Raw genomic sequence first — 25,381 nt, 5'->3', positions numbered from 1 at the left:
TGCCGGAGTAAGTAACCCGAGTGTCCAACAACCAACCCCCCGACCGAGACTTCCCACGTCCGCTCCCGCACCAGCAGCCTGGGCCACCCGTGCCAGGGGACACCGCCCCGCCCCAGGGGCCGCCTCGGCACCAGCCCCCGCGCCCTCCTCCCACCCAGGAGCCCTGCTTTGAACCTGTGGCCTGGAGAATTCCGAAAGGTTTGGGGCTCTTTTTTTCTGTCAGAACGAATACAAAACCCCACACCACCACAAACCCAAGCGTCCGGCCCGTGTGGGGATCAGCCCCCACCACCCGCAGCCGCCCCGGCCAGGCCCCGCCCCCGCGCCCGCCCTGCCGGCGCCAGCCAATCACAGCGCGCCCCCCTCCGGCCACAGCCCTGCGAACTGAAGGGAGCCGAAACGCTTCGTCTGTTTCCGCCAACGGAGCCCCGATAATTTCCGACCGCGCCCGAAACTGGCGGCGAGGCTCTTCGGCAGCTTCCGGAAACCCGGAAGTGAGGAAGCGAGCGCGTTCGGGTGTCTCCGGCAGGGGCAGGACTGGCGGAGAAAGGGCGCCCGAGCTGCCGCCCGAGACGGGCATGCGGCTGCTTTCGCGAGCTCTCCGCGCGGCGCAAGGCTGCCGGGCCCCCGCGATGCCCCCTCGGAGCCTCCGAGCAGCAGCGGTCGCGGGCAGCGCGGCGGGGCCCTGCCCGCAGCAGCCGCTCCGCGGGCTGAGCGCTCGGCCCAGCTTGGAGGAGCTGTTCACCGCCCCCTCCTTACGTCGCCTGCTGGAGGCGCGGACGCAGAGCGGGGCCGGGGCGGGGCCAGAGCTGGCGGCGCGGATCCGTCGGCTACGCGAGAAGGAGCAGGAGCTGCGCGATACGCGGGAGCTGGCGCGGCAAGGTGCGGAGCGGGCGCGGCCCCAGCGGCGCGGCGGGGCGGGGCGGTGATTTGCATACGGCGACGTGATTGGGGAAGCGCCCCCAGGGGGCGGGCGCAGGCGGCCACGTGGCGTCGCGCACCTGTGAGGCTGCTGGCGGGGCGCGCCCCGGTGCGCGCCGGGGGCGGGGGGGCTGGGAAAGGCGGGAAGGGGGAATAGCGAGTAGCCCGCTGGTGAGGGGCGGCCGGGACATGCCTCCTGCACCCCCGCGCCCGAGGGAAACGCACCTCCCGGGCAGAGGTGGGGGTATAGTGGGTGTCTGCAAGGGTGGGTGGGGAAGGCTCGTACGCCGGCCTGGGAGCTGAGGGGTGGGAGCCGCTGGTACTTGGAGGAAGAGCACTGTGATAGCACCTGCTTCATATAGACTAAAGATACTCAATCAGGGCTAGGAAACGTGTTTTGGTTTGGTTTTTTTTTTGGGGGTGGATTTTTTTCCTGCTGTCAGGACAGCCCGGCCTGGCTGCACGCATCCATTTTAACAGCCACAGACCTGAGCATCTGTCTGTGCTGCCTCCACACCACGATTTCGCTCTGTGTTGTGTTTGTTGGTGCACACTCCTTGTGTTTCCAAATAGTGAATATTTTTCACATTGACTCAAACTTCATTTTGACAGCTGTTAGAAACCAAAATGCAGAAAAGGAGTGCTTTAAGGTCAGTAAACATTCACTAGATTGTGAAATGTACCCTAGATCTTGTAATACTTACTACTTTGCTAAATCCTGATTGATCAAAAATGTTAATAGTAGTCAGTTATTCTGCCTAATGGAGATGGCAGACACCATCTAAAAGCAGTTTTTTCCCCTTATTCATTCTCTTCTACCTCAGTCTGAAAAGGGGGAAGTGGCTCCTTTGAATAAACTAGTCATTGACCCAAGCTACCTACATGAAATGGAACATTTTTATTTTTTATTTTGGAACCTGTTGAAGAAGACAGTGTCGTCAAAACCAGGCTTAGAACTTAAGCAAAGCATGAAGTGATCAGAAGGCCTTAGTAACTCTGAGCACTTCTCTAGTTCATCCTCTAAAATATTTGTATATATTATTTTAAACTTATTTTTAGGGCCTGTATTATATTTGCATTTTAAAGTATGAAAGTGCTATTAATTGTTATATTATTTCTTAATTGCATTATCAATAGCTGGTTTGACTCTAATGGCTTCAGAATTCCTTAATTCTTACCCTTCCTTCAGCTGGCCTTAACGACTAGCCCTTGATCGATCAGTAGTTACTTTAAAGTAATGTAGATAGTTGGAGATGATCAAGTTTGCATATTTAAAGAATAACAGTCAGGTAGTCAACCATGCATGCTCTTAGCCAGCTGGAGGTAAAGCATGCTTGTTGTTTAAACGAATTCATGCATTTTTATCTTTGTAATTTCCTTCTTACAGTAGCGACTGGGGGAGTGTGTGTAATTCACTGATATTAAAGCCAGAGCCTAAAGTCAAAAAGTTTAAATTCAAACTATGCTAATGACTAAATGCAGTAGCAATACTGAAAAGATGTAGCTTTATTGTAAGAGTGTACATTCTGTCTCAGCTGAACACATTTAAAATCTTGCTGTACACAGAAGAAAAAAAAAAAAAAGTCAAGCATCTTCTCTTGCTGCTGACTGTGCTGTTCTGTGTCCCTGTGCCTGCCCCAGTTTTGCCTTTTTCATTGTGAGTACTAGTTTCTCCCTTTCAGGGGTAATATTTTTTCTTCTGGGCAAGTGAGCTGATTCAGTGCAAGTCAGAGGCTGCTTAAGATGTTGATTTTAAAAAAAATAAAATTGGAGGGGTGTGTGTGAAGTTTGATATTGACCAAAAAAACCACACAAAAAACCCAACAAAAAACATTTTGACGTACCAAAACTATAGTAGAGAAAAACAAATCCTAATTGTAAAGCATTAGTATTGATCAAGTGACACTTCAACATTGCATCTTCCTGTTGTTATGCAAGAATTCTTCTTTACTTTTTTTTTTTTTTTAGTGATATGTTAGAAGTTTTTCAGCTGTTCTGGAATAAATTGACAGAGGTAAAATACTTGACATTACTACTACTATTCTCAAATTTTTTGCATACAATGGTAGGGGCAATAGTCCTTGTAATGAAGTGTCACTTTCTGTGACACTTCAAGTCCCTGATGCTCCTGTCACATTGAAATACAGAAAGTAATTTCTTAGAATCACAGAATGACTGAGGTGGGAAGGGACCTCTGGCTATTATCCATCTCAACTCCCTTCTCAAGCAGGGTCACCCACAGCAGGTCACTCAGGGTTGTGTCCAGCTGGTGTTTGAGTATCTACAGAGATGGAGGCTCCACAACCTATCTGAGCAGCCTGTGCCACTGTTCAAGCACCAGCACAGCAATTGTTGGCATTGGGGTTGGGGGACTGGGTTTTTTTGTTTGTTTGTTTGGTTTTAATTAATGTTTAAGTGGAATTTTTTATATTTCAGATTTTCTCATGTTTCATACCTGAATATCAGAAAATACTCTTTGTATGCACTTTATATCTTTGTTACAGATCATATTATGAATCTCATTTTCTGACAGGTGTTGTGTGCTGGCGGACTTCTGTGTGGTGGGGTGGGGGTATTGTTGGGGTTTGTTGGTTTGTTTGTCTGGTTGGTTTTTTTTCAGAGTAAGTTTTTCACGTGGTTATTTTTCAGAAGGTTTTCTGAGTGTGGCAATTATTCCAATTAATTTCAATTATTCCAGATGAGAGTGGAGATCTGCAGAAGCTTGCAGAAAGGGAGATCACCTCCTGTGAAGAAGAGATAGCTGAGCTGAAACACCAGGTTAGATCCTCTATTTCCTTACCGTTCTTAAATTAACAAAGCCAAGTTGTCTTCTCACCAAAATAAGATGAATATGATAAACTTTTCTTCTCTCCCTTCCTGCCAGTTATATTCCTCAACTAGTGTCTGTTGTCTAAGGGAAATGAAAAATGCAGATGGTATAGAGAGCCTGTGATTTCCTACTTGTATCTGAAATTGTCTGAATCAATACATCTTTATAAGTAGGTGCTATAGTTGTCTAGGGATGCCTTTGTGGATGTCCAGCTTTCTATCTATTGGAAACATAAAACTTGTATAGTGTTACACACACTAGTAGTTTTGAGAAAAATAGTTTAATACTATGTAACCTATGTAAGCATAGGTTCTACATAGTATCTGTGTTCTGTAACATAAAAATATCTTTGCATAACAGATTGTTACATATTCTTAATGTTACTGGTTTTGTAAAAGCTGGTGGTGTCACTGTTCTCTATTCCTTCAACAACAATACAACAGTCACTTTATAAATATAAAGTACTTGTGATTTTGCCAGAAGAAGGATGGGAAATCTGTGACAAGAAACATCACCTAATGCTAGCATAGGAAGATGATTGACAAGCATTTCCAGATCATCCAGAGTTTTGATCCAGCTTGGAAAACTGTGATACTGGTTTTGGTTCTGGTATACCTTTCTTCTACAGACTGATGAAAGGCTGGCTCTCCCTTTTAAAATAATAAATTATTAATACAGCTGTGTTGTTGGACTATCCTCCTGAACATCCATACCTTCTTAGCTCTACAGTTAAGACCAGGTTAAAAGGGTATTTGATGGAAAGGGATTTGCTCAGTTGTTGTGCAAGAACTGGCACATATCCTGTGTTGTCCAAATGCCTTGGTGCTCCTGGTAGGTGAAAACTTCTATGAAGCTTTGTAGGTCTTGAGAGAGACCTGTGTCACTCCTATGAGTGTGAACAGACACAGGGAGCCTTCCTGCAATGCAGCATCCCCACCCCCACCTCTTCCTGACTGCTACTGCGTCCCTGCCAGAGGCCTGAGAAGCCTTTTTCCCCTGGGCAGCCAAGGAGTTAGTGCAGGAGAGCGCAGCCGAGACTGGTGACAGACTTGTCTGGCATTTTATTCTATCTCCGTTGTGGGTAGCAGTGTCAGAGAGTGTTTTTGTATTCGCAGATAGTGTTGCTCTTGATTCCTTCAGAAGAAACAGACGAGAGTGATCTTGTCATGGAAGTAACTGCTGGAGTTGGAGGGCAGGAAGCCATGCTGTTCACCTCGGAAATATTTGAAATGTATCAACGATATGCTGCCTATAAAAAGTGGAAATTTGAAATATTAGAATACTTTCCCAGTGAAATAGGTCAGTAATGAAAATACTTAATCTTTGTAACTTCTTAATGTAAGTTGAAACACTCATTCAGATGACACTTGAATTTCCTGACTACAGGAAGCTAATTTGCACTAACTTAATTTTAGAAGCAGAAGATTGTTCAGCTGTCTGAGTACAGTTTTCTTCAGCTTCTGTATTTGAGAATGAAATTCCATTTCAGAAGTACTGTTAAAATATTAAATTGCTGAAAATTAAAACTTTTCAGTACTTACAAAAAGTAGAAATGAAACTAAGTGCTTGGGGGAAGAAAATTCAGAAAATGATGCAGATATGTTGTGTTAACATTTTTTTTTTTATAAATACAGATAATATATATTTTTTGTTTGGATATGCTGTTATAACTTGTTACTTTTTCTAGTATTGATAGATCAGTTTGGTGGCAGGTTGAAAATCTGTTTATTATTATGGACTCCTTTGCAGAGAAAACTTAAAACTATTTTTGAAATGTAAAACATCTTGAAATTATCTGTAATAATGTCATTTGGAGATTTATATAACGAAATTGGATGTTTGGATATAGCTTATCTGTAACAGCTAATGGATGAGCAAAGCAAGGGGATTGTTGAGACTTTGAGAGGAGAAATGAGAGATCTAATTATTTATTCAAGTCTTCAACTAAAATTTCACAAGTAATGAGTTTAACACATTGATGCCAGTAAAAGGAGATGTTTCTTCTTTATCCCCTCTTCCTGATTGCCTCTGCCTGTCCAAACAGTCCTACCTTTAAAAAAAAAAAAATCTGTTTTGCTGTCCTTTCACTTAAACTGGCAAATACTTTTTTTTTTTTTACAGCTAAGATTGGGTTTTGCCTAGTTAATATGTTCAGTCTGTTCTCATGAGCTATAGAGCTAGCGTAAGATGAGCAGCAATGTGGGGCTGAATGCAAGGAGGTGGAAAAACTAGATCTTCTGGTGATGATGAGCTGTGAAGTTGGTTCCCTGCTTCTCTTGGAACATTGTGTCTTTGCAAATACGGGGTTTGGTAGGTTTACACAACAAACTGAGGCAGTGGCACACGTTAGCGGATTTTGCCTTAACCCAGATAGAGTGTACAGTTGTTTCACAAAGAACAGGCTGCTGTCAACTTCTTTGCATTGGCAGTTGTGATTATGTGTCTTCACAGAGTGTCCTCACCAAGGTAATCCAACTGAAAAACGGTACAAAACCAGCCTTCCCCCCTTAGTTTTCAGGTGATCCAGCAAAGAAGAGGAGAAAATGCTCACAGAGGCTGTGGAGGCTGAAGTGTGTGGCTACTAGTGGTGGCAGTGAGAAAAACAGAACCTCCTTCCAGGACTGACAGGTTCAGTCAGTTTAAACCACCTGGGAAACTGCAGTCCAAAACGTGGAGACATGCCCAAGCAGTGGCAGGGATTTTGGATTTTGACTGACAGATTGCTAGCCATAGTTCTCAGCAGGATAGATTTGCTAAGTTTGTCTGTGTCAGCAGATCTGCAGGTGTATTGTCAGCAAAGCTAGCACACTTTGCTTACCTACAGATTTTGCTGTGAAGGTAGTTTATGTGTTATAGAGGGTATGGATCAGTAGATGGGCACTTGTGCAGTTTCCTGCTCCTAGCTCAGATTGGTTCTGAAACTTCACCTGTGTTCGTGCTTTGATCAGTTTGTGGGTTTGGGGTTTTTTTTTTGTTTGTTTTTTTGTTTGGAGTTGGTTTTAATTTTTTAGCAGATATTTGAAGGGCAAATGGAAAAACTAGGATGTTAAGATATTAAATCTATCAGGAAAAACTAATCTTTTTCAGTCAACAATATAATTGCAGATATTTTTATCAAGCTTTGAAAAATATGAATCATCTTAGAATCATAGAATGGTTTGGCTTGGAAGGGACCTTAAAGATCAATCACACTGCCATGGGCAGGGACACTTCCCACTAGACCAGGTTGCTCAAAGCTCCATCCAGCTTGGCCTTAAATACTTCCAGGGATGTGGCATCCACGACTTCCTGGGACAACCTGTTTCCCTGTCTCACCACCCTCACAGGAAAGAGTTTATTCCTAATATCTAACCTACCTCTGCCCTCTTTCAGCTTGAAGCCATTACCCCTCATCCTATCTCTACATGTCTTTGTAAAAAGTCCCTCTCCAGGTTTTGTGTAGGTCCCCTTCAGGTACTGGGAGGCTGCTATCTTCTAATGCTCCTTCTGTTTAGATATGCCGTATTTTGCACTCAATGACATTTTCAGATATCTTGAGCATTTTTAGCTTCAGCTGTTTAGAAATTAACAAAAATAAGTATCTGCAACTCTTCTAATTGAGCTTCTCGTATCATTGAGCTACTTTACCCTTCTAATGAGGATCTTTTGGTGTCTTAGACCCTGCTAGCATAAGTACCTTTTTGATTCACTGTTACATATTGAGAGATTAAAAGACAGTTCAAAAGTTGGACTATAAGGAGGAATGGACATCACAAACCAGGAACTTGAAAATCTAGGTACAGGTTTGATTTTTTTCCTGAATTCATACCTCAAAAAAGGGATGCCCGTATCTTCATCTGTCACATCATTTATTATGGACTTCACTTACACATCTGAGTTCTTAAAATCTCTACTAGGACTTTGTTTGAAAAGCATTTTTTTGGTAGCATGCTCAAACAATAACTTTTTTTCCAGTTCTTAGCAGGAGACTTATTTCAGGTTGATGAACATGAACTCAGGTTTTCACAGTATCACAGTCTCCTAGAGGGGCTGCTGTTGATTCACTGAATTTACATGTTTTAATTTTGTGAGGCTTGAATTCAGTATTGTCTATTATCTTAATTTGTTCTTAATAATAAACTTTTTTTATGGTCAAGAGGCATTTGTCAAATAACTTGTTTGCACAGTTCAAGTGAAGGTAGGGATGAGAAGAAGCTTAGTGTTACAGTGCAGCTGGTTGCTGAAAGAGGAAAGTCATGTTTATTATCCCCATTTATGATTAGGCAAACACATTGCCAGGAGCTGAGCCAGTTCAGCCTCCAAAGCTTACAGAAATCCATTAACTTTTTTGTTTGTTTTTAACTAAATTGAATAAAAGTGGTGTAGATTAGATGAGTGTAAACAATATGGGGAAAGGATCTGGATCTTTTTTATTTCATATACCAAGGAGAGAGGAGAGCTGCCCTTTCAATTGTGGTAAGACTTAGGTGGGTGAATCCCAACAGTAACATATGATGTCACCTTCAGAGCACAGTTTGACCCTCAGCTTAAACAAGGGTTGTCTTATCTTCCAGCCAGCTGCCAGCCCTATGTTCTGGCAAGAGAAGGGAGTTGTACATGACTACCCATTTGGTGAGAGCTCAGACTTCGGAAAAGGAGTCCACACCCTCAGGGGCATTCCCTTTAACACCTTAAGTGGGAAATTGAAGTAGTACATTAACCTAGTGTGTATCTAGCCATATTTTCTCTTTGAAGCTGCTACTTTTTTGATAGATACATATTTATTTTAAAATCCTCTTGTCCAATAAGAGGAATATTTAGGAAGGTAGGATGTAAATTTAGAGAAAAATAAAGGCAGTTCTAGCCTTTGTGAGCTTCTTGCAGTGTATTTTCTGACCTGACTTGCATGACCACACACTATCAAAAGTGAGGAGCTGGAGATAGTGGGAGGTAGTGGCACTAGGGATGGCAGTGCCACTGAAAGGCATGGTTGAACCCTCGGGTTCAAAGTCTCTGCGCAGTGCTGAGTGAGAGTGGAGTTAAGAATGCTTGCTGGTGGTGGTAGGCTGTTGTGTCCCATTTTTATGGATTGAATGAGCAAAAGCAAGGTCTGACATAAAAATGTCAAACTCCCTCATTTCAGAGAGTTCCAGAATTTGGCTGAAATTTGCGTGTGAGTAAATGTGAAGAAGGTGGATACTAAACAAAGCTGTAATTAAAAATTGGTTTCAGTTGGTTCTTAACTGACTTTATTGACCTATCCCAAGTAATGTCACTGTGTAAAAATAGTACATTCAAGATTTAGCATGCACATTAAACCACAAAACCATGTGTCTTTATTTATCCATTGCCTCTTGCCCTGTAGTGGCAGACAGAGACACAGATGTGGGACTTGTCTCAACCTGGGTATAAGATGTTACATAAATATGATTGCAGACTCGCACTTGTGTTCTGTGTATGTCAGTTTTGAGGATGGAGAAGGACATCTTAATGGAAAGGGGCACGTATATGGTTAGTAAGAGCTAAAGATATTTGACAGGCCTATGACATGTCTGCTAGGTGAAAGGGTTTGTTGAAATTTCATTGGATTTGGCTGCATTTCAAATTAAACCTGTGTTGGTAGTAGTTGTTTTGGAGCAGTATGACCTAAATACCTGTCTTTAGAACCAGTTTCGTGGTCATCTTGTGTAAACCACTATGATGGCACAGGCACACTGTTGTAACTACAAACTTAAGCTCTCCTGAATGCGTCACAGATGTGGCTGCAGCTCAAACAGACAGACTGTGCTCATGGTGTGTATATATTAATGCCAGGAAAAGTGAGGGAGAGAAGACAGAACATTAGCTGTTGCAGTGAACTGCTTATCACATAATTAATACTTGTCAGTAGGGCCATAGCCTTGTGGACATTCACATTATTTTTACTGCTGATGTATCCTAGCATCTTCCTTATGTGCAGAGGTTGCTGCTTATGACTTTTTTGTACTTGCTTTTATAAGTAAAGGAGTAAGCAAGTTTTATTACTCAACTGCTTTAATTATTTTAGTTATATAAGATTATTTTAGAGTAAAGAAATCTTGTGTTCATTTGACTATTGTTTGCATAGCAGTAGGATGATTTCACAGTACCCGTTAAAATGAAACTTACTGATCTAATTTGAAGATTTTGACAGATATTCTTACTTGTTAAACTACATGCTTTATGGTCAGATTTATTCTAACCATGACAGATTTATCTTACATAATTGGTATTCGATAATGGCTATACATTAAAGCAGTGAAGATTTAGGTATGTTGAATAGAACATTTGAATCAAAGTACGGATTTGTACTAGTAGGTGCAAAATTTTATAAGTCAGAAGGACAAAGCCAGATGAAAGAGGAAGGAGGCAGTTCAAGCTATTTTCCACGAATGCGACTGCAAAAGGAAATATGTTTTAGTAAAGTTATGAAGGAATGTTAAATTTCTGCAGAATAAAAACATTTGCAAACTTTCTCTGTGGAGGTCAAAAATGTGGCTTGTGTTCTGGCTGATTATTTTCTTCTGCTATACAGGGCATTTTCAGATTCAACATTGTCTTCATTTTTATTTTTTTAAAAGCTGCTATCTTGTTGCTATGGTTGATTTGCTTAGTCTAGAGATGGCCTAAAAAAGTATTTCTGAGAAGTATGTGCTTTGTCTGTTCCTCAGCTATAGTTTCATGTTGCAAGACTTCAAAAGCAATGCCCTTTCAAGGTTGCTTAACTCCTTTTTAAATCATACCCTTGACAAACCATCTCCTGTGCTGAGAATGGGATCTGGGAACTGAGCTGGATTAAAAACCAAAACAGGTGAAAAATTACACTAATTTATAGTGCCATCAGTTCCCTGATCCTTCAGACTGCTGAAAGGTTTGCACACTAGCAAGCAAGAACGACCAAGAATGCCATAAAGAAATACTGCAATAAACTATTTATGTCATGAAACCATGATTGTGATTGTATTCCAAGCTCCAAGCTGTGCAGAGCTAGTTTTTAGCACATTGCTATCAAGTGTTTTGTCAGATTGTAGGAGGGGCAGGAATTGGAGTTCTGCTCACTCCAAGGGAGCAAAAGATGAAAATTAACCGAAAGACCAAAGACAAGAAACAGGTAGGATGCATAGAGGAGAACAGATAGGGAATATGAATAATGCTTATCCTTTAGTTAGAGTTGTAGTTTTTCCCATTGAATTATTATTATGTACTGAACAAACAATTAAAAAATTTATGTAGTTTCCAAAGATGGCTTTCAGAATTTGATATTTATGCATACTACCAGTGTTAAGAGTTTTACCATGGTTTATAATTGTATGTGTACATCTGTGCACATGGTTCATAGATAATCTTTTTATATATTTAAAAAAAACCAATTTGGACTCCATAAAAAAGAATTTGACAGTTCTCTTCTTGAGACAGTGAGTATGTATGTCTGGCTTTGTTTTTGAGAGTTCTCTTGCATTTTCAGTATAATTCTCCCCAAGTACTTAAATGGTAAATTTGTAATTTTAAGAAACAAATTATACTGATGTTTGAATACACTGTTGGAAATATAGCAGCATAGTGCCAACAGTTTTTCTTACAGATTTACAACTGTTTTTCTTCTGTATTTAAGGTGGCCTAAGACATGCAGTTGCCAGTATAGCAGGTCTCGAGGCTTACAAGTACATGAAATTTGAAGGAGGAGTGCATCGTGTTCAGAGGGTGCCAAAGACAGAAAAACAAGGACGCATTCACACCAGCACAATGACTGTTGCCATATTACCCCAACCGACTGAGGTAATCCTTATCTTCTAGTATAACAGACTTTGCCATCAGCAATGCTTTTACTTGCCATATTGTTGATACCCAAGTGTTTACTGCCTTTCCTGTTATTTTATCTTAATTATTTTTTATTTTAGTTTTAAGTCTTGTTTGTTTGTTATTTTTTATTTTTGTCTAAGGGACTGAAATAAAGAATTTCTGGATTTCCTTCTAATCCTAATCTCAAGAAAGTCACTGGCAGTTTACTATAGCTGGAAAATTCACTGTAACCATGCCTTGTATGTTTTGTGGAAAACTTTAAGTTTTTTTACAAAGTAACAACAGACTGAACTAGTTTCAGGGAGCTCATAGAGATTTCTGTTAGCACTCCCACTTTCCCATTTTTGTAGTTTCCTCACTTTCCCCTTCCAAAATGTATGGGTCATAATTTGCCACAATATTTGCTTGTTTAAAAATAACTGGCTAAGAATTAAAGCTTTCTTTTCATCTTTGATTTGTCAAAGATGTTACTGCTTCCTATTCTCTACCGAAATTTTCTTGCGACTTCCTCCCAGAGACCATTGCCCTGCTTCAGAACCAGTAAAGGGAACATGTTCCATTTTATCTGAGAACATCTGGTCAAGTTCAAATATTGGTTAACTCTGCTGTAAGAGGGAGCAGAGCTTTCAGAAAAGGGGGAAGATTAATACTAGGTTGTGCCTTAAACTACTATTTGTCTGATTTCCCAGCTTCCACCATGTCACATTTCAGTCTGGCTACAAAGATTTGTTAATATTTTTATAAGTGGATGTGAGCTACTTCTCATAAACTTTAAAAAGTTTATTCTTGCCGGAATGTGCCTTGTAAAGTACACCAGTTATACATATGTGACATCTGTCTAGAAAGAAACAAGGTAAATGTGTTCTTATTTTTTTTTTCCTTATTTTTTTTTTTCCTCTGCCATAACAGACGAGGCTGCAAATTAATCCAAAAGATCTTCGGATAGAAACAAAGCGAGCCAGTGGAGCTGGAGGCCAGCATGTCAATACCACAGACAGTGCTGTACGAATTGTTCATGTTCCAACAGGTGCTTCATTTTTTTCCTTAGTACAAGATCTATGTTACACAACTGCTGCCATAATTTCATTTGAAACAATGGTTTTATTTTTAAACCTGAGCAACAGCAGAGCAGAGTTTGCATTAAATTTTCACGTGTGTTTATAGTGAAAGGCAGTGTCTTGTCTCCACCCTGATTTGTGAAGACTGCTGGCTTCACTAGGTAAACCAAAACATCCACACCAGTTTTTAGAAAGAAATTATATTTAAGGTTTCAACTAATGAAAAATAAACTGAAAAACAGAGTAGGTTAAAATCTGATTATTTACCTTTTCTTGACTAGTCTCCAAAAAAGAGATCACCAACTTCCATTTGTCTGCTGGCTCCTTCCCCAAAGATTACAGACATAATTAGGAGGCCCATTCTCAGGGCTCAGGTTGGGAAGCTCTGGTGGGATAAGATACACCCTCAAATGCTCCCTGATTTTAGCTATCATATCTTTTTTTATTGCCATTCCTGAGCTTTTTACTTCCTTTGAGCAATCCCAAGCCGCCACCTTGACTTCCATTGCTTTTTAACTATCCCTCTTCACTGCCACAAATACTAGTCAGGCCTTACAGCCTCGTAGTAATCCCAAGTGCTCTATCTTCACGTATACATATTTTTGCCATTAAATTCTTCATATTTATTGAAGACATTAATCCATTCTACAGTTGTTGCATCATCTCATTAAAGCCGAAGGTGAACAGTGGAGAGGGTAGAATTCTGTTCAAGGTATGGTGACAAAAATGTACTCCAGATTCAAAAAAATGTTTGGCTGTTGGCATGTTTGGAAAAATGCCCAACAAACTAAAATAAACAAATAATCTTAGTTTTTGCTGAAGGCCGTTATTGGTGCTTGTAATCAACATTTATTTTTTGTAGTTATGCACTAGAGATGGTTTATAGGGTTTCTTATTCCTCTTGACTTTTTCCTGTTTCACGTTTCCCAGCTTTGTTCTTTTGATCTCTTTTCCTTTACAATTTATTGTCCTGTTACTTTTTCTATTTCTCTCAACCTAACTCTGTTTATAAAGCTTCTCTGGGACCCAAAACGTTGTTTGTAAACAACTCTTTCATGGAGTAATACTCTGTAATCTTATAAAAGGATACTGTAATCTTACTAGAGTTACTTAAAATCAGATGAAATAACAACTTAGCTTGTGCTGCCTTCTTCCTGTATTTTGTCTCCCTACTCCATTCTTTGATTGTTCACTTACCATCTTAACTTGAAATCTATGTTTTGGGGGGAGAAAACACACTTTTTTTTTTTTTTTTTTTAGCAAAATAGTGCCCACTTTTGTATACTCTGATCACATTCTGTATGCACTCACTCTCATGCATTCTACTGCTCCTTAACTCCTGGATTTCCTGGAACTGTGGCCAGAAGTTATGGATATTTTTTAAAGGAGTCTTCTGTAAGCCAGATCACATCATTTATCTTTCATTTCGTTGTCTACCTGTTGTCCAACATATGAAATTAAATTTATTGTCTCATGGTTTAAAGCACCTGTTCAATTCAGCCAGCACTTTTCTCCCAAAATGTATCTTTAGACTTTAATAAGCCTAGACTTTTACATTCCCAGTCAAAGTTCTGTATTGAAGAAAGAATCAGCTTATTGTCACATAGTAAAAATTAAAAAGGTTTTGCAATTTCTAGATAGTATTTCTTACTGTTAAGTCTTAAATGTCATTATATTTTTGTCAGGGATCGTGTCTGAATGTCAGCAAGAAAGATCTCAAATTAGAAACAAAGAGAAGGCTATGCAAATGCTATATGCTAAAATATACAATGCCAAACTGGAAGAAGAAACCAAAAAGAGAAACAGTGTTCGAAAGATTCAAGTAAGTTTCTCTTAGTAAAGATAAAATTTTGTGCAAGTGTATGTTCTTGAGGTAACTTCTGTGTTGAACTGCAAAATAGTAAATAGAAATGTAGAGGAACATGAGCCCAGCAAGGCAAAAAATTTCCATTCTACTCCAGCAATAAATTGTATATTAGCCAGATTTAAATTTCAGTACTATGTTGATTCTAGTGATCTAGTAAAACAAACTGGATTACAGCATGAAGAAACAATAGTATTAGAAAAATGTACAGTAAAATAGTTCTTTTACGTGTTTGAGAACAATTGCTGCAACTACTGAACTGTTCTAAGTACTAGATAACAATAACAGATTTTGGATAAACATGGAAGAAAAAGCTTTTGCCTTAAATGCTTAATATTGCATGTTTTTTATAAAAAGACAGTGATGATAAACTCATTCTTCTTGTTTGGTAGATTGGGACTAAAGGAAGATCAGAGAAGATCAGAACATACAACTTCCCACAGGACCGGATTACTGACCACAGGATAAGCAGATCAGTGCATCATATTGAGTGTTTCATGCTTGGAGAAGAAATGCTAGATGAAATGATACAAACTTTGAGAGAATATGCTGATTATGAATCTTTAATGGAAATTATTTCAGAAAATGAAAAAAAAAATCTATCCTGAACATTGTTTTTTGTCAGCCCATTACAAACAGATGCAGATATGTGTCAGCAAAGGAGTTTTCTAGAGCACTACCCAGAAATGTAAACTGCTTTTCAGATTGTGAAAAGCACAATTTGTTTACTCACTTTGTTACCTTTATATGAGACATTATTGCTACAGCAGTCCACTTAAAAAGCAGTTTTGAGTGGGCCAGAAGTAACTGCAGCTTTTAAACTTTCTCCACTTAGAAGATACTGATACACCTGTCTCAAAAGGTACGCATTAAAAAATGAGCTATTTCTTGTTCCAGTTTTTATTTATATAGTAGCTTAAACTTCAGTACAGTGTAAAATAATTTAATGGAGAGAAAAATAAAAAGTCTTTTGAGTGACTGGAAGAAAGCGATAAATAAATTATCTCACTACTAATCTGCATTTTTTTAAATCATTTAGATGTAGCATGGGAGAAGGAGTCAAAGCGTATCTCCATGTTTTCTAGCCCTTATTAATAAACACAAAAATACCTGTTTAGGAATATCCCTTGTTCAAAAAAAAAAAGCTGTGGAAGCTAAGTGACAAGTTATATGAGTTGTTTTTGAAAATAATGCTTCTGTTCTTGAGTAAAAACTGAAAAGAATCATTACAATATGGTTTGCCTGTTATTTCAGTCTCCATCAGCCTTTAGTTCAGCTTCTCCTGTATGTTTTTAATTGACTCCCCAGTTCATTGATTTCTAAAGGTTACATAGTATGAATGGCATCTTATTGGTTTTGTCCATTTATTTAACAGCAAAACTTTTGCCTTTCTAATCTACTGATCTATGTGTACACGTTCAGCTCTGTGGATAAAGCAAGATTTAACCTTTTAGACTGCATTTTACAATCCCAAATACATACAGCAATACAAAACCTGCAGCTTCCAGGCCACGTTATCCCATCATGCCTTGTACCTATGCATGTGTGTCTACATACACAGAATGTATTTGAAATGTAAATACCACTAAATAAGAAAATGGAACCTAAGGAAAGATTGTTACCATTAATATAGGGGTGTTTGCTTTGAGACTTCTAATGAAAATTAGTGTAATAAATTAGAATAGGAACAAAATAAGTTTGCTACAGCTAGTTTACGGGAATGAATTGTTTAAACATCCTTCCTGTGTAAAAATCAACTCATTATTATCAGTTTATCTTCTGGTATTACATTTAAGACTGCAGTTTGAACCAATGTATGGCAAAAAACCACACTGAATCATTTAGTGCCTTTATTAGCTTTGTTTTCTAGGAATTAACTGCATAGTTACTGTGATAGAGTTCCAGATCTTTTCATTAAAGATGCATACATTATTTTAAGATGCATTCAGGGCCTCCTACATAAGGTGAGGCATGGATTTCCTGTTGTGAGACCTAGGTGTGGGTTTACTAGCGGATTTACGATTTCCAACTGGCACATAAGTAGAAATAAACATTGATGCATTTTGTGCATAAAATAATTAGGTATTGATTGGAGCAGAAACTAGGGCTGAGGGGTTTTTTCCTACCAGATTGGTGCTGTAAATGGAAAGCAGTGCTTCCTGACTTCACTTTAAGCCAAACTATCTTACACCAATTGATGGAAAGAGAGATTAATTCTCTCTAACTTCAGCACCATATTTCTCCAGACCAATAAGGGCTGTTAGCCAGGTCTAACTATTGGACTTCTGCATGAAACATAAGAATGCAAAGGTCTTTATCACCCTAGACCTTCCCTGAGCCAGCTGGTGTCCTGGCTGTCCAGATCCTGTCCAACTCTTGTCTGTCTCCTGAGTGCAGATTAGGTGCTTCACTGCCTTGCAAGTGGCCATCCTCCCACCAGTGAGAAGAGCCACATAAAAGGTGGTCCTAGCAGGAGGCTGACAGAGGTACCCCAAAACTGGCACCAATGTTGTACTGGGTGGATTTCACTACCCTGCGTGGTACCTCCTGGGCCTGTCGTGGCAAGCTTTGTCCCATAAAGATTTGAAGACCCTTTCTTTCTCCATTTCAATGCAAGGTCTGTTGTCTCCCTGCAACCGCAGCCTTCCCGAGCTGCAGGAAGGTTGTTTCCGGTAGCGATGGGAATCCTGCAGGGGTGTCCACCCTGCTCAGCTCCCGCCAGCACCCCGCCTCACTCTGCCAGCTACTAGCGAATGTATTTTAAAATAAATGCAGCGCTTCCATGGGGAGGAGCCCAGATGTGAGATGCACCGCCACGCTTCCCCAGCCTTCCCCGGTAGCGGAGCTTTGCGCACTGAGAGTGTGCAAGGACGGTACGGAGAACAAACGCAGCCGTAGGTGGGCACTATAGTGAGCGCTGGTACTGTCTGGTGTGGTGTGTGTGTGTGCGGGGGGGGGTCCTCCCCACCCCCCGAGGCCGCGAGCCCCGGCGGGGGCAGGGGCGGGCAGGGTGGCCCCCGGCCGGGGAGGTCCCGCCCCGCGCGGAGCGCGCGCGCGCGCCGCCTCCCCGCCACTGGGCTCGCTCCGTGCCGGCTGAGGAGGGAAAATGTGAGCCGGGCAGGCCCCGCCCCCGGCGCCCCGGATTGGCCCCCGCCTTTCTGCCCGCCTCCCGATTGGCCGGCGCGGTTTTGGATACCAAATTCAAAGTTTAAAATACCCGGCAAAGACGGCCGCGCACGCACTGCCTGCGGTCCGCGGCGGCGCAGCCTGGTAGGTGAGCGCGGGCTCCGGCGCAGGGCTGGCGCGGGGCAGCTGGGCTCAGCGGTGGGGTTCCGTAGCCGGGACCGTTCCGGGTGGCGGGGCGCCGCGGCGAGGGCTCGGTGGCTGGGATGGCGGGGGCTGCCGGCGTACGTGGTGGCGGGACTGAGGGCGCGGGCGGTGCTGGTGGCGCCGCGAGAGGGGCGGCTGGCGGGCGAACCGGAGGCAGGGATGCCCAACGACTGCCCGGCTGTACCGCCCTCCCCAGATTCACTCTGCAGTTATCTCGCCGGCGGGACGGGACGGGACTGGGTGGGATGGGTTGGAACGGTGGCGCTTGGGGTGGTCGTGGAGAGCCCCGGTCCCGCCGCCGAGCCGCGTGTGAGGTGCCCCCCGCTGCCTGCCCCGCACTGGCGGGGCCGGGCCCGAGCCGGGGTTGGGAGCGCGGATCCCGCCGGCGGGCAGAGGGGGGTGGGGGGAGTCGCCGCGCCGCGCTGTCTCCCGCCTGCGGAGCCACGCCGCCGGAGGGGGTATCTCCCGGCCCACCCCTGCCTGCCCCGCCACCACCATTTTAGGGAGAATCCTCCACGGCGGGGGAACGCGGAGACCCCTGGAGGTGCAGGGTGCTGTTCCCGGGGGCAGCGGGGCACAGCAAGGCCAGGATCAGGTCTACCTGCCGCCCACCCGGGCCATCTTGAGCTCTGGGCGGGAGCAGCCTGTCAGCGCCGCGGGGTCCGCGGTGGAGCCCGCTCCGTCCGGGGCTCGGGGCCCGCCGTGGAGCCCCCAAACGCAGGGCGGAGGGGAACTTGTCCTAGTTCTGCCGGGTTTTAGCCCAAAAGCTCCTCTCCTCAGCTCGCTCTGCAAGCCATGGGGGGAAGGGGAGAAGGAGGCTTAGCGAGGGTTTGCATCCCCCCCCGATTCACTCTCACTGTACAAAGCCATAACAGTATTTGCGCCTTTCTTCCACTAAACGTGAGTAAGAAGAAGGGATTTTTCTCGGAAACGTTAAGGAAAAATATTTTTCTAATACTTTTTCCAAAATTAGTGGAAGTGCTTACATTTCTTAGAGTATCTGCTTAAATGGAGGAGCTAGTTTTTGGTTTTTTATACGGATTGTAAAGCATTTTGAAAATTATTTTCCCCTTGGATTTAAGACTTGGAGATGGCTTCCTTCTGCCCTTCAGCCTGCGCCCATCCCCCCCCCGATCGTTAATATCGATAGCACCACACTTCGGGGCGGGAGGGGAAAGAAACGGGGCAAGAAAAGCTCGGTTTCCCTATAATACCTATCGACCTCCCCCCTCTTTAAATGATGGTTGGAAGTAAGTCATATTTCACTTTGATCATTGTTTGAGGGTCGCTGATTTCCATTGTGATTTGCGCATGCATGCGAGCTCTCCCGCTTTTCCTGTGCCAGCCAGCCTCCTCCCCTTTTAAAAATGCCAGATACCTGGCGGCATCAGCAGCATTGCCTCCGGCCTTAGATGCAAAGTTTAGGCTGTTCTGGCCTGGCTTTACTCCTGCACGGGCCTGCTGTCACTCATGGTCCCTCTGCCATTGGTGTCCCTAGCAGGAACCGCAACTGTCCTGGGTATATCATTGCATTTGGAGTCACTGGTGTGTCCAAAAGTAATCTATACTCGTGGAATGGTGACAAAGTAAATCTGCCAGTCAGTTTTCTCGTCTCAGTTATATGCAGCATAAAGGTCTATTTTTCAGAATATCTCCCATAGGATCAAATCCTTAATTCCACTAGTTACTTGTCTTTTAGACACTAGAGGGTTACTTAGATAAAAGCTAAAAATTCCTTATGTAGAAGGAAGGAGTAAGAAAAAGAATGTGATGTCGTTTATGTTGTGTTGTAATACTGTCCATGTTTTTTGCAGGATATAAGCAAAACAATGAAATCAAACATAAACCACTCTTTCAAGATGAAAGGTAATTTTGATTGTACATGTCTCTGTGCTGGGTATGCACCATTGAAGTCTACTGTGGAGAAAACAAGACTGGAAGAATCCTGCCCTTTGAATTATGAAGAAGGCCTTTCTAAAAGCTGTGCTGAAGAGCATCAGAAAGTGCTCCTTAGTGACTCGTACCATGTGGCCACCAGAAATCTAGATCTTGAAGATGAAGGACAACCTGTACATAACAAAGAAAACAAGCAAGTAACTGAGAGACTTGATGAAGATAGTTATGAAAAGGAGGCACTGGAAAACAGTAAATCTAATGAGGACAGTGGTTATTCCTCTATGTTAAGTAATCAATACACTGATACAATAGAACATGAGGATAGTACGCCTTTGGCTGGGAATCTCTGTGGCACACCAAAGCATTGTCTCATGAAGAACCAAAACCAAGCACAGTTTTCAAAGAAGTCTTTGTTGCCAGTAATCCATTATGAAGAAATGATTTGTTCAACTTTGAAAAAAAGTGGTAGAAGAAATCTCAAGTCTTGGGCTGCGATAGACAGAATTGTTTTCAGGGGAGAGGTCGAACTTTGTAACCTAATTGGAAAGAAAATGGGACTAGACAGAATTGACATTATTGGAGAGCTTTTCCAAAAGAACCTGAAGCATATATTAGCAAACATCTTAAGGCATCTTGGTGAGATGGATTTAATAAAGTAAGTATATTGATCTCATTGTAAACAACCTAATCAGGTGGCTTAGTGTTTTTGATATGGGGCTTGTAGCATTGACAAAGGCAATGGATAGTATTATGTATTCATATATTAAAACATTAACTGTCTATGTAAGCTATGGTATATATGGACAATATATATTTTCCTTAGAAGGCAAAATAAGACTACAACTGTAGACACATCCCATCTTCTAAGTTAAAGATTACATAGTTTTGCCTAGTGTTAAATAAAGAGTTATTCCCTTGCCTAGGAGATCACTGATATAATTGTTTTGTCATTGCAGTTTTGCCAAAGTCAGCCCTACATGGCTGAAGATTGTACAAGAAGATAAATGGATTTTCCAAACGTATAGTAAAGCTGTGAAAAACCTTTTGGTAAGTTTCCATACTTGTTGGCTATTACAAGCCTAAACTATCACTTATTTCTATTTCAGGTCTTCCCCAGCTTGTAAGAGACTGCAGAAGTGTTTTTTAGATTTAAATATTGTCACTGGAGTGTCCTAGTTTGTCCTGTTAGGATGTCCCATCTCAAGTATTGCCAGTCGCTTCACTAGCTAGTACATAGGCTGTCCTTGGAGCCTAAGGAAGGTAGACTAAGAAGGTTACCCAAGGAGAGATACAAATGTTCTTAGGAGCTTCCAAATATCCTGTGTCACAGAGGAAGGCAGGAAGAAGGTCAGTTCCAACACTTGCCTGCTGGGCAAACCCCCAAGGCTCTCAGCAGAGGCTTGCTTACTTTGGCACCCTCAGTGATCCAGAGGGGAGAGAGCCCAAGAGAAAACACTGCGACTCCAGTTCTATTCCCTGCTTATGCTTTCTGGCAACAGTCTGAATGTGATGTGCTGGCTACAGAAAACTAAACAGCTTTTGTATTATGAGGTACTCCTAATGCTTATTTGTCCCATGAAATAAAGTTCCAACCACATTGTCATAGCACTTTACCCAGGCAGGACTCTTAAAACACTTGGGGTGTTTTTTTGTTTTTTCCTTAAGAGACAATGGAACAAGGCTTAGGATCTGCTACAGAATAAGGTACTCAACTAGTTTGAATTTTGTGTAGTATTATATGGTGCTAGCCTGTTGGGATGAAACAGTTGAACACCACTGAACATTAATCCCAAAAAGTCTGACTTTCTGTTATCGTATGCTTTTTAGAAAATTGGTAGGAGATGTTTATTTCTCAAAAAGAGCAGTTAAAGCATCCCTGTTCACCATGGAGAATTAGAAATATTGCTTAGAACTTTAAAATGTTACAGTGACTAGGTTACATTCTGTGCCTAATAAGTAATAATGTGTTCATATAGAAGTAAGCTGCATTATATAATAGACAACTGGTTTTTCTTGTTCTGAGCTAGGGTTCAGTTCTGTGCATTTTTAGCAGTAGTGACTGACAAAGATAAGGTAAATATAACATGCTCCTTGGTATCATGTTTTATTACTGGAAATAATAAAAGCAGGTGATCCTGCTCTATCAGGGAGGTTGGACTTAAATGATCTTCAGAGGTCCCTTCCAACTCTGACCACTCTGTGAAACATTTGGCCAGGAAGACAGATGAAAAATGAGTTGTTGATTCCTATTAAACAAAAAGTCACTATTGGAAAAGTCTCTTCTCAAATTTTCTTCTTGTTTTTCTCTTCATTAGAATGGCACTAAGGAATCAGAAGATGCTGCAACAAGGGATTATTGTCTCTACCGGGTGGCTTTAGCTTCCCTTCAGAAAGCAATCCCACCAAAAAACTTAAGTAAAAAAGGCACCAGATCCAAATCATCTAAGAATCACAGCAGGCTCATGGAGTTTTCTGAGGTAACTGGTGATTTCCATTTATCTTTAATTTCTCACATGCACACACATCTGGCACGCCATCAGCTTGTAAGGAATATTTCTGAAAGTAGTACCTCCAATTTGAAGTACTTGCAACTCTTATTAGTATGGCTGTCAGATTTTGCTTTGAGGCTATTTAAAAATAGCATAGAAACGTAAATGGAGAATATTGATAAAGTGAGATGTTTTACTTCCCCCTGACCCTGGGGTATCTTTTACCCTTGGCTTAATGTTGTTCTTTTTTCTTATATTTTGGCTTCGATCAGACATGAAAATATTTAGATATTTACTATTAGTTTCTATGGGCTTATAATTGATCACACTATCCACACAAGCAATCCCACAAAAACTATCAATTTTTCTTCAATGCTTATGGGCTTTTTTTTTTTTTAAGATCAAAGACTAAGTAGTTCTTTTTTAGAAATTAAACAAATTAATAACTCTCCTGTCTATTCTATGCTTTTTCAGCTAGTTGTCTTGACATTGAAATAGGTTTTTAACAACATAGTTGTAATGTTTCACATGTTTGGAGTTGTCAGCAACTACTACAGCCTAAGTTTCCCTTCACCTTGTTATTTTTCATAAGCTTGTTTTTCTGTACTTAAGTGCAGGTCTACATTGCAAGGGTCTTATAAGACTTGTAAAAAAGTTTATTGAAAGTAATTGCTAATAAGCATTAAATATTTCTAACTTGAAAAAGTTGTTGCACTCAAACTCTAAAGTCTTATTCTGCAAATTGGTGCAATGAGAAGATATAATCACACTGGAAAGTGTGATCAAGCTGCTCCAATATATTTGGAATCTGCAAGTTCAACTGTACACTGAAGTTGCAGTCTTTTAATTTTTTTTCCTGATAAACATATACATGTCTATACACGCATATTTATAGATTATAAAAACATTTAGATTTTAACAATTTAGTTATATAAGGTGTTATAGAGGTCTACAATTTTCTAATGGTAAATGATCTGGTTATGTGTCAAAAATTAATTGAAGAGAAGTAGGAATTATTTTCATTAGGTGTCTCAAGCAGAGTGCCCCACAGCTGAGATTTCTGAACACATTGCTCACTTTTCAAAGATGTTAATTATTTAAATGGCATTCCTAATTTTTTGAAGTTCACTTAAGCACTGTCCTTAGATGAGGTTTGGAAGATTCTGTTTTTTCTAACTGCTTTGCATTTAGTCTGTTTGACCTTAAAATTTAAAACTCAAATATTTTTAAATTGGTTATCTCTATTCTAGTCTAAAGTACCTGCAGTTATAGACAAATTATTCCTCTTCAATCTCCATCAGAATTTGATACAATCAGAATTAAGCTAAATTTGTAAATTATCTCTCTAGAGTAGACGAAGTTATAATATCTTTTGTAACACTTAAGAGAACATCAGGGATGTGTATTTACCTCCCACTCATTATTTTCTTTATATGTTTTTTCCAACAGGCTGCCAAGACCTTAAAAAACACTGAAAGCCTTAAAGTCTGCCATCGCTGTGGCTTCCCTGCAAAATATGACTCCTTTCTAGAAAGAGCAATATGCAATCGTGAAAGTTGTGGCTTTGACTTTTGTACTAAGTGCATGTGCAACTATCACAACTCCAGTAACTGTATGAGTGGCAAACCAGTGAAAAGCAACTTGAAGCTAGGGCCGCTTCCTGGGACTAAGAAAAGCAAACAGAATCTACAGCGACTGTAATCCATCCATCCCAATACAGATTGTCAGATATTCCATAACATTTTTTTTCAGTATATGAAGTTACCCAAGCAGAAAACCAAACAAAAAAATGCTTTCTATGTTTAAAAAGTTAACTTTATTGTTCCTCTCTACTACTTATTCAGGTTCATATTCTGAGGAATCATCACAAATATATTTTATAAAGTCTTACTAATTTGGTAAGCCTTACTAATTTAAAAGAAAGTTCTGGATATGAATTTTAACAACATTTTAAATACTGTCCTGACAATCTGCCTGTTGTCTTCCAGTCATCAAAGCACCCCTGAATAATTTTGAACAAAATAAAAGTTCTGGCAAGTAGCCTTCCATGTGTAACCCTAGCAATTTGTGAATGCCAGAAGGGGGAAGCATAAACTGTCTTTTAATTTAAATGTTTACTCTTGTTCAAAAGTCTTTTTAAAAGCATTTGTAATGAGAATGTCAAGTGAGGTGGTGAAGTCCCTTTTAACATAAAATTATGAGGGTATTTAGATTTTATTGTTTTGATGGGGTTTTTTTCCAAGGCTTTGCCTTAATTTTAAAATGTGAAAGCTCATGATACCATTTTCTTTTATAGTTTACCTCATGGAAATCTAAAATTGTTGCTCTTCCTTCATTTCTTCATTCAGACACTGCACGCTTTCCTTGAACTGAGGTGATACCCTTTTCAGCTTAAAAAAAGAAGTACTGTATCTTGGCTATACTGCTAAAAAGATGTCATTTTTTTAGAATTTGTATATATTTATAAATATTTCTTTAAATATTATTCATGTTTGTCTTGTAAATGTGAAAATAAATTGCAATTCTCAAAAACTTGGCTGGCAAACATGGACTTCCTATTTATCTTAAAACAATTCCTTCTTGTGCTCAGTTTTCATGTTTTCTAGTTTATGGTTTAAAATGTTGATTCAACAAAGTGCAAATCTCCTGGTTTTGTGTAAAATATGCTGAGTCCACTCATGAATCAATGCATTTAATGGTAAATTTTTGGTTGGCTGAATTTATGCTGCTCTTGCACAACTAACTCACTGTCTACTAGTAAAGTCTCATCCCACTACAAAGAAGGGTGAATTTTTAAGAAAAGGACTGATTATTTTGCAGAAATGTCTGGGTTGTGTTTTTCCCATTAGTAGTTAACAGAAGGCAGCATTGCCTGTCCTACTCCTCAAACTGGGACAGCATTTGTATACTACATGGTGACTTTTCCATTTGTGGTAGCAACACTTGAACAGGAGCTTTCAGCATGCTGCTTTTATGTGCTAAACCTAATCTCCTGTCCTACACCTGAGATTTAAAGTAAGCAGCTGAGTCAGAGCAAGAACTTTCATTCAATACATCTTTTGTCTGTCTAAGTCCATTTACCGATATGCTCAGGATCTGAGAATGAAAGATAGAACTCCTCCATCCTATTATACCTTTTTCTGATAATTAGACAATACCAACTTTAACAGCCCGTCCTATGGGCCAGAATTGATGT

General features: G+C 40.8%; 2 protein-coding genes across 2 annotated transcripts; both read left to right on the top strand.

The window, feature by feature from the left end:
• The first annotated feature begins 383 nt into the window (after positions 1-383).
• Positions 384-15,793, top strand: MTRF1L (mitochondrial translation release factor 1 like). Its single transcript, XM_051615302.1, has 7 exons — positions 384-882; positions 3,620-3,699; positions 4,867-5,050; positions 11,361-11,524; positions 12,458-12,575; positions 14,292-14,428; positions 14,863-15,793. Exons 1-7 carry the CDS (start codon positions 579-581, stop codon positions 15,076-15,078), a joined length of 1,203 nt encoding a protein of 400 aa, XP_051471262.1. The 5' UTR covers positions 384-578; the 3' UTR covers positions 15,079-15,793.
• Positions 15,794-19,629: 3,836 nt separating this feature from the next.
• Positions 19,630-23,961, top strand: FBXO5 (F-box protein 5). Its single transcript, XM_051614742.1, has 4 exons — positions 19,630-20,351; positions 20,653-20,743; positions 22,012-22,173; positions 23,635-23,961. The coding sequence occupies exons 1-4, from the start codon at positions 19,630-19,632 to the stop codon at positions 23,884-23,886; spliced, it is 1,227 nt and encodes a 408-aa protein (XP_051470702.1). The 3' UTR covers positions 23,887-23,961.
• Positions 23,962-25,381: the final 1,420 nt, after the last annotated feature.

Source organism: Apus apus, chromosome 3, assembly GCF_020740795.1.
Source record: "Apus apus isolate bApuApu2 chromosome 3, bApuApu2.pri.cur, whole genome shotgun sequence".
NCBI lineage: Eukaryota > Metazoa > Chordata > Aves > Apodiformes > Apodidae > Apus > Apus apus.
Note: the sequence above shows the minus strand (reverse complement) of the source record. Positions and strands in the feature narration are given on the sequence as shown.

Bases quoted from the DNA above. Each gene is read 5' to 3' on its own strand.
- MTRF1L (XM_051615302.1), top strand. From the start codon at position 579: ATGCGGCTGCTTTCGCGAGCTCTCCGCGCGGCGCAAGGCTGCCGGGCC. The intron at 5,051-11,360 runs GTCAGTAATGAA...TCTGTATTTAAG, and splicing joins ATACTTTCCCAGTGAAATAG to GTGGCCTAAGACATGCAGTT. The intron at 14,429-14,862 runs GTAAGTTTCTCT...CTTGTTTGGTAG, and splicing joins ACAGTGTTCGAAAGATTCAA to ATTGGGACTAAAGGAAGATC.
- FBXO5 (XM_051614742.1), top strand. From the start codon at position 19,630: ATGAAATCAAACATAAACCACTCTTTCAAGATGAAAGGTAATTTTGAT. The intron at 20,352-20,652 runs GTAAGTATATTG...TTGTCATTGCAG, and splicing joins GGTGAGATGGATTTAATAAA to TTTTGCCAAAGTCAGCCCTA. The intron at 22,174-23,634 runs GTAACTGGTGAT...TTTTTCCAACAG, and splicing joins GGCTCATGGAGTTTTCTGAG to GCTGCCAAGACCTTAAAAAA.